This window comes from Scyliorhinus torazame, chromosome 13 (assembly GCF_047496885.1).
Source record: "Scyliorhinus torazame isolate Kashiwa2021f chromosome 13, sScyTor2.1, whole genome shotgun sequence".
Lineage (NCBI taxonomy): Eukaryota > Metazoa > Chordata > Chondrichthyes > Carcharhiniformes > Scyliorhinidae > Scyliorhinus > Scyliorhinus torazame.
In genome coordinates this window covers 62,734,658-62,743,648 of record NC_092719.1, presented here as the reverse complement: position 1 = coordinate 62,743,648, position 8,991 = coordinate 62,734,658, and the positions used below count along the sequence as shown (strand labels likewise).

General features: G+C 44.1%; 1 protein-coding gene across 1 annotated transcript; it reads right to left on the bottom strand.

Moving 5' to 3' along the window:
* Positions 1-882: 882 nt before the first annotated feature.
* Positions 883-6,822, bottom strand: LOC140388066 (potassium voltage-gated channel subfamily A member 1). The gene has a single exon (XM_072471666.1). The coding sequence runs from the start codon at positions 6,820-6,822 to the stop codon at positions 5,350-5,352; it is 1,473 nt and encodes a 490-aa protein (XP_072327767.1). The 3' UTR covers positions 883-5,349.
* Positions 6,823-8,991: the final 2,169 nt, after the last annotated feature.

The following is an 8,991-nucleotide window of genomic DNA, read 5'->3' as shown; positions in this document are numbered from 1 at the left end:
GCTTTGCTGCTTAAGAAACCCAAGGATAAATAGTCTTACGCTACTCATGTTGCTAAGAAAAATGGCTGAGATATAAAGAATAGAAGCGTACCCGTGAAAGAGTAAGCACTGACTAAAGACCAGGGGAGGAAAAGTGAGGAAAGGAAATCTGCCCGTGTAAGAAATCGATGCAACATACGTTTAGTGTTATCAGTTCACCTGTTTGCTAACTCCATTACTGTACAACGCCTTTTAATGTTCTGGTTAGTAGTGATAGTTTGAATTTCTGAAGAACTACATTGCACCAGCAGTGAATCAATAACTTACGCTGGTGATATAATGCTTTTAACTTTCATGCAAACTACTAACTTACACATAAGCAGAATAGGGTACACCTATAATAATGTAGAATAAAACTCACCCGAGATTTGAAAATATGCTGTTTTTTGTCACTCGCACAAAAGAGCATCAGAGTTACACAAGCCATAGGTCTCGCCCCATATTCAGCTGTCTTTGCTGAGCTAGTCTGTATTTTCTTTTTGGAAGGGATGACTTCCACAGAGCATATTATTTAATACAGCATTTATTTTAATTAACTCAGAATTACAAGTCAAGGTCAGTAGAAATATGCACATAAAACAATGGTCTCGATCATTGTTGTTCATAAAAGATAAAAAGTTTTTTAAATCAACCTCAGTCTCCAGAACAAAAAATATCTCTTCATGATATGGATTTGAAACAGCCTTAATGCTGAAGGGATACAAATTAATTTTCTGTGTGTTCAATGATACATTACTGATATATCCTGTACAGTAATGATTTAAACTCATACGCTACTGATATATCCTGTACACTAATGCTTTTTAAAGCAATATGAAAATAACCAGTCAGGACATAGCAGAATCAGACCTGGAAATTCATCTTTAATTTGTTATTAAGTAGAAGGGGAAGGTAAAGTATTTGATACATTGAGCAGATTGCATAGGGCAAGAAACTATGTTTTTAAATAACAATATTTTATAAACCCAAATTATAGGCATGTCTATGACAGTAAACAAGCAAAAGAATTTAGACCAGAAGATTGAAACATTGTACGCCAATGAGTAGGGATGTCACAATATAAGTTCTGACAGTACAATAGTCTTTTTAGATTAATTCCATTTTAAGTAAGGAAAAATAGAGTAATTCTAGTCAATGCTACCTCTTTTAGAAATATAATCTATCTTTCACAGTTGCCTTCACTGTGTTTTCTTTCACGTCACTACAAGATTTTGGATTATTACGGTGAAAATCATCCTTAATAGAGGATATTAAATGAATGCACTGTGATTATGGGGGAAGTTTATGTACCAATATGTTGGCCTGTTAAAGTATTATGACATCCCTAAACAGGAAATGAACAAGCCTGTCAACAGAAATGTTTTCAAAATGATATCACTGAAAAATGACAGAAGTAATACTATAGCCATTGAAACTTGAATGTCCTGGACCTGATGGTACACAGGCTGCAGAACCTCTTTTCACTTTAAAGATCATATACCAGTTAAGGCAATTTGTGCTGAATTTTAAAGTGCATTTTTACGCTTCATTAAAGATACTTTTGACACTACTTAGTAATTGAGATTGTTTTCCTACTTGAGCAACCAATACTTTCATATTATACAAGGTGTTAACCAGCAATGTGCACAGCCTCAAATATGACACCTCAAACATACCGGAGAAGCCTGGACGTCACCGGCTGCTAATTCTACTTTTAAGTATTCAAGTGAAATGAATCAAAAAATCCAAAATTAATAAAATATAGGTCCTGCCACATCCTCATACCTGCAAAGTATCAGGCTCAGACTGTAAGAGTACATTTTACTTGTGATCTTTACGACATTTCAAATAGAAGCGCTCCGTCACTTATTGCTGAGCTGAAATGAAATGTACCCAACAGCAATGTGTTGTGCGGCATCACGGCCACCATTTTGTCTCCTATTCTTTTATTTTTATTTGTTTCTCTGGAGCAAATAAACCAAATTCTACCTCAGAAACAAATGACAGATGATGTTTCTGTAATGCATATTATTCAGTGCAAACCACTTAAACTGGGCAAAGTCACTTTACAAAACATTATACCAAGACCTTGGTATATTGAATTGCTTCATTTTCACTACTATTATTAAAGGTTCAACTATAAATAGAGAAGAGGCTCTTTCACGACTCTGTTCTTAACCAGCCACCTTGTGTACATTCAGGCCTATGCACAATACATTTGCCAAGCTGGTCCGGGATTGAGAATATCTACCAAAACTGTATAACCAGAAAGACATGCCTATATTACATCAGATTTTCTCTCTATCCATATTTTGTTCTCAGCGGTAATGGTTATAAATAAACATTACCAAACCCTAACCCATCCCACTGGTTTTCAGAACCTTCATTATCAAAAAAATACTGCATGCAGCACACTTCTCAGTCACATGCAGATAAATGTTAACCTAAGGCGCAATTTCCCAAAACTAGAAACTCAATAAGCATGAGCTGCCAGAAGCCACATAGATTTTTTTTTATCAAAGCAGTTCTGCAGCATTGGATCATTTATTGCTGTTAATTAAGTGCAGTATGAAAGTCATTTAACACAGGGAAAGTTTTCTCCTACCTCAAGGTTTATGTGATGCAGAAGGGTCAGGATAACCAGAGTATGGGTGGTTTACATATTCTACATGAAGAAGTTAATGCCCTGTTGCCGACAGCAATTGCAGTTCAAGAGTTATTCAACATTCCTCCGTGTAACTCTCATGTATACTCTCAGTTTAGTGGTATCAACGAATTCAGCCATGTAGTCTTGGAGTGGTTTCATTCTTTGCAAAAATCTTTTTATCTTTCTTATTCTTTAAATTTCCAAGATATTACAATTGAGAATCAAATGCCATCATTCTTTTGGGATTTAATCATTTCTTAATCTACCTGTTTCAGTCTGCGTTATTCAAGGATGCTAAACTTTCTCTTGCAATAAACACATCCATCTCCAGGTGAATCGCTCTGTCTGAAGACTTGCATGATGTTAATTACAAAAATGATACTCTTGTTTCTCCAGATCTTTGGGAAATTGCCATATAGTTTTCCAAATATTGATGTAATAGTCTCAAGTTGTCTTTGAGAGCTTCTGGCATGAAGTAGTATGTCAGAGCGAGCTGTGACAAGTTTCTGCATAACAATTAGGCTAAGGACAATGATAGGCTAAACAAGAGACATCAGCAACATATTTAAATGTAACCACTGAAATTGACTTGTAGATATGGCTCCAGAAAAGAAGATAAGAAATGATATTGAGGAAGAATCTGCATTTAAATAGCTGTTTATGCTAATTCAGGGTTACCAAAAAAAAGAATTCCCTCAGCCTGGGGTCACAAAATTAAACTGTCCTTTTCATCAATTTAAACTGAGGTAGTCTGCCAAGGAAACACTGCATTTTCCTTTTTGGTACATTGCAGCTTATGTAGTTGGGCAGAAAGAGACAAAGTTAACATTCTTCAGTGTTTTTCTTTCAGTTCAATGCCTTAATGCCTCATGTTTATGCCATTAACATCTGTGCAATTCCTTCGCAGGTTCTTAATGCTGATCCCATCGTAGAAATTTTGTTAAAATCTTAATTTGATATATACCTCAAAGAAGCTCCAGGAGCCAATTCTCAGGCGGCTCTTATTCAGTTCTAATGTCCAGTTGCCAAGGTATTCCGTGTTTTCCCCATCTCTCTCATCAGCGGTATAAATCCTGTTATCTTCAGAAATATGCACAAACAACTGATCTGCCTTTTCTGTCAACTTTTTACCAAGATAACCGTCCATTGGTCCTCACACGTAAAATTTTGTTGGTCATAAATGAGGTGCTATACTTTCACGGTGTTACAGATTAAGTGGATTTCAGTGGACATCAGCTCATTCACCCATTCTTTGTACATGGAGGCACTTCCAGCAGTCCGGGAGTGTAAGGGTTTAAAAGGCACTAGCAACTAACTAAGTCATTTGTTGAATTTCTGCAGTAACGTAGAGGGAAGCTCAAAAAATGTCTTATCCCAATCAGGATAGATTTTGAAATGAACTGCAAATTAGATGCATAATTTACATATACTTTACACTTACATTCTGCTAAAATGCATGGAAGGCATGCTTCTTTATCTGTTTGATTCGTTCCATTTTAAATTAAATTGTACCATATATAAGTATATACATTATCTAGCCTGCTTTCATTTAGTTCAGTGATTTCCCAGCAGGAACTGGGCTTTGTTGCATCATATTTTCAGGATTGTCAGGGCATGAACCAACTAATTTCCCTGAAATTCTGCAGGAAAATCATCAGGTCCCTCAATATCCTATCTCGACAGTTCAAATCGCTTTTTGTAACCTGATATCATGCATAAGTTATAGTGGGTTACATGTTACCCTTTCTAAAGAGGCCATAATGTTAAGTAGTTAAAACATGCTATGATCTAAAATTACTCTACCCCATACAAGTTAACATTCAGGCCCATGAGTGCTTCGAAGTAATAAATTAAATAATTAAGCCATTGCACTTTTGGTGAGAGCAAATGAGAACTAACTCTCCAGAATTATAATTTAGAACACAAACTCTTTTCCTGTTATTTGAGGTAATGTCCGAGGCATGCCACCATAGAAGTGAATGATGAATATCAAGGCATGCTATTGTTTTAGGGATTTTCTTTCTGAATGATGCTTCTCGCATCAAATCGGGGATATGGGAAATTTTACGTTCAGTTCTGGAAGCAGATGAATTTGCAGTATCTGCAAAATTGCAGCCCTGCGGATGTTTACAGCAGATTCGTTGTTTGATTATAAATTTGAGGCAAAAAGCAGTCACTTCTTTTCCTGGATGCAGGGGAGTCACATCACCTCTCGCAATGAAATATTCATCAGTGGATCGAAAACTGCAGACGCTTGCAAGTTTGACCAGAAGTCAGGAATCTGGTGCATTTGGTTGTTTTTTTTGGGGGGGGGGGGGATGCACGGTGCAGCTTGCAAAATTGTACCTTAACACATGCATTGGTATTTGTAAATGAACTGAGAGAAAAACCAAAATTTCCATTCGAGGTTGGCGAGCAGGTAGCAAAGTCCAAAGTTTCAAAGAATGCACCTTCGGGGTGCTCACGTGAACGGATTTGGAAAAGATTTCCCCTGGTTACCCAGTCGGAGAAAGAAAGCCATTTAAAAATAAATGAAAAATATACCTTCCACGTAATTCTGAAAGCTTATTTTGCTGAGCATAACGGCAATGCAACAACGCATTAACGAGGTCAACAAAGTAATACAAAGGGTCAGTGACAGTGTCTGGAAAGCGTGGCTCTCACTCACTGAGCCCCGCAGCTGTTTAAACATCAGTCAGTAGTTTACTTTTGTTGACACAGTTTTGGTTTGAAACAGTGCAGTTGCCAGTTCTGAGATTTGCTTCTCTGAAATTGTCTATGCTGTTGTTTACATCTTCCTCGATCTCCATGTAATCGGACTTGCTGATGGTGGAGGAGCTGCGGCTTCGTAAGTCGCTGTCCGAGGCGATGTTGGGGCAGCTGACGTGCAGGTACTGGGCCTGTTCCTCGCCCTCCGTCTCCCGGTGGTAGAAGTAGTTGAAGTTGGAGACGATGACGGGCACGGGCAGGGCGATGGTCAGCACGCCGGCGATGGCGCACAGCGAGCCCACGATCTTGCCCCCGATGGTGATGGGGTACATGTCGCCGTAGCCCACCGTGGTCATGGACACCACCGCCCACCAGAAGGAGTCCGGGATGCTGGAGAAGTGGGTCTCGGGGTCGTCCGCCTCGGCGAAGAACACAGCGCTGGAGAAGAGGATAACCCCGATGAAGAGGAAGAAGATGAGCAAGCCCAGCTCCCTCATGCTGGCCTTGAGGGTCTGACCCAGGATCTGGAGCCCTTTGGAGTGGCGGGAAAGCTTGAAGATGCGGAAGACCCGCACCAGGCGGATGACCCGCAGGATGGCCAGGGAGGTGGCCTGCTCCCCGCTCATATTGCCCTCCTCCTCCTCGGCCAGCTCGGTGCCCAGCGTGATGAAGTAAGGGATGATGGCCACGATGTCGATAAAGTTCATGATGTTCTTGAAGAACTCCGCCTTGCTGGGGCAGGCGAAGAAGCGGACCATGAGCTCGAAGGAGAACCAGATGATGCACAGGGTCTCCACGATGAAGAAGGGGTCGCTGAGGATGTTGGACTTGTAGGGTACGGTGGTGTTGCCCACCTGCATGGTCCTCTTCCTGTCGTCCTTGAGCTGGGGCAGGGTCTCCAGGCAGAAGATGACGATGGAGATGAGGATGACCATGACCGAGACGATGGCGATGCCCCGGGCCGGCCCCGAGCTCTCCGGGTGCTCGAAGAGCAGCCACACCTGGCGCTGGTACTCATTCTCGGGCAGGGGCCGCTCCTCCTCCCGGATGAAGCCCTCGTCCTCGCGAAATTTCTCCATGGCCTCCTCGCCCAGCTCGTAGAACTTGATCTCCTCGGAGAACATCTCGAGGGGCACGTTGACCGGCCGGCGCAGGCGGCCGCCCGACTGGTAATAGTACAGGATGGCGTCGAAGCTGGGCCGGTTGCGATCGAAGAAGTACTCGTTCCTCAGCGGGTCGAAGTACCTCATCCGCTTCTTGGGGTTGCCCAGCAGGGTGTTGGGGAACTGGGCCAGCGTCTTCAGCTGCGTCTCGAAGCGCAGGCCCGAGATGTTGATGACCACCCGCTCGCAGCACTCATGGTCATCGTTGTCCGGCGGGTAGCTGTCCTGAGGGTGGCCGGGCAGCGCGGCCGCCTCGTCCATGTTGTCGCCGCCGAGCACGGTCATGGTGGGGGGGGGGGGGGGGGAGCTGTGTGAGGATGAGGGTTTCAGTGGAGGAGGGACGGAGGGAGGGAGAGATGGAGAGGAGGCGGGGGGGGGGGGGGGTGGGTGGCAGGTTTGGCAGCTTCCGATTCACTGGCTCCTAGTCCCCCCCCCGGTCGGGCATTCGGAAGCAGGGCTTGGAGAGGAGGGTGGGCGAGGGTGATGGAGGGGTTTAGGGAGGGAGTGAGGGTGGGTGTGGGGGTCGGTGACAGTGTGTGTGTGGGGTGGGGGGGGGTGCTGAGGAGGTATTGGTGATGTGGGGTGATGGTGGTGCAGGTCAGGAGGATTTGGGGTGAGGGGGGGTATGGGGTGACGGGGTGTTGGTGAGAGGGATTTGGGGTGAAGGGTGTATTGAGGGGGTTTGGGGGTAGTGATGGGGGAGGTTGGGGTGACGGGGTAGTTATGAGGGGGGGTTGGGGTGAGGGTGGTGAGGGTTATTTGAGGTGAGGAGTTGGTGGTGAGGGGATTTGGGGGTGGGGGGCGATGGTGAGGAGGGGGGTGGGTCGGAGTGAGAGGGTAGCTGGGCTAACGGATGACTCTGGGCTCAGGGGCTGACTTGAGCATTGCAGGGCTCAGCACTTCCACACGGATCCAAGTGGCAGCTCAGCAAATTTCCTTGGCGCCTTTCTTCCTCTTTCCTTCCTTTAACCCCCCCAACCTCAGGAACCCAGGTGCTGCGGAATACAAAGGTTAGCATAAAATAGCATTCAGCTTTACATAGACCGGGTAAAAAATAAATAAAAGTTTGGGGGCTGGGAGCTAAGGTGGCGGTGATAACCCTTCTTGTGAGTGTGGCTCATGCACAGTTCTCAATCAGCCCACAGCACCCTCTCTCTCTCTCTCTCTTTACATCTTCGCAAAAGGCAGCGAGTGCTTTTGGCAGACACAAAACCAGCTGCAGTAACTCGGATAGGAGGGGGAGAAAGGAAGAGCGGGAAATCTGCAACTGCAGAGGGTTCACTTGGACCAAGGTGGGGGGGGGGGGGGGGGTGGAATAAATGAAACCTTACCTGCTCAGTCAAGGAGGGCAGACTGTGTAGGAATGCGACCCAGTCTCGATGCGGTGCAAAGCTTCTTTCCCCTGCTGTGTACTTCTATCTCCTTAATATGGATATCACTTTACAGCTTTGTGTGTATGAGATCTGCTGAAATATTAATAGCCTATATTATACTGTACTGACACCATTTACAAGTCATTTGTTCCTGACGTTTGTTACAGCGGACAGCCGGCAAGGTTTTAAGGGCGATGGGGGAAAAAAAGGCTGAAAATTCGCCCGGTGGTATTTTAAAACGCCGCCAGTTCAAGAGCGAGAGAAAAACAAAGTCTGCACATGGACTTCACGGCAGGTAACGGAAAAACAATCTCCTGGTACAGCATCCTGGCCTCTTGCTGAAGGATCATGTGGTGCAGTGTGGAAGACTGAATGCATTAAAAGTCAAGCGAGCTGGACATCCCTTAGCATTGCAGTATCAGCAAAAAAAATGAGAGAGAGAGAGCAAGAGAGAGAAGTGCTTTGTTGAGTGTAGACAGGGTACCGCTCTCCGGACAGCAACCTCACAGCTACAGCAAAGCAGCTTCCCCCACATTGCAGTGAAAACAGTCGCTTCCTTAAAAAAATATATAGAATCTCTACTATTTCTCACATACCAAATTGAGACGTTTTAGACGCAGTGCAGGCAACCCCGGTAAGATCATCGTTGCACACGACGCCGTGCACACTCGCAAAAAAAAAATCCGCATCATAAACATCAAAACTGCTGCATCATTTGGTTAGATTTTACGACAATGTTCCTTTGACTGCAGCGCACTGTGGCAAACCTGCGAATCCAAGCACTGCAACGCCAGATCAGCCCGCAGGTACAGGAGTGTTACTGTTCCAGGAGAAAGGAGCATTTTACTGTACGGATATATATATATATACAACAGCCGCAGAGTAGCTCACATCAACTGTAAACGGTTACAGACACAAACCAATGCCCCACCCTTCATTTTTGGAAGATTAGCAAAAAAAAATAGTTGATCCCATCACCCCTTATTTTAAACGATAAGAGATGTTTAAATGCGGGACATTATGTTGATTAGACCTGTTAGGCAGCGCGCTGTTTGTCTTTCATCTGAAGTACTGGCAGCTT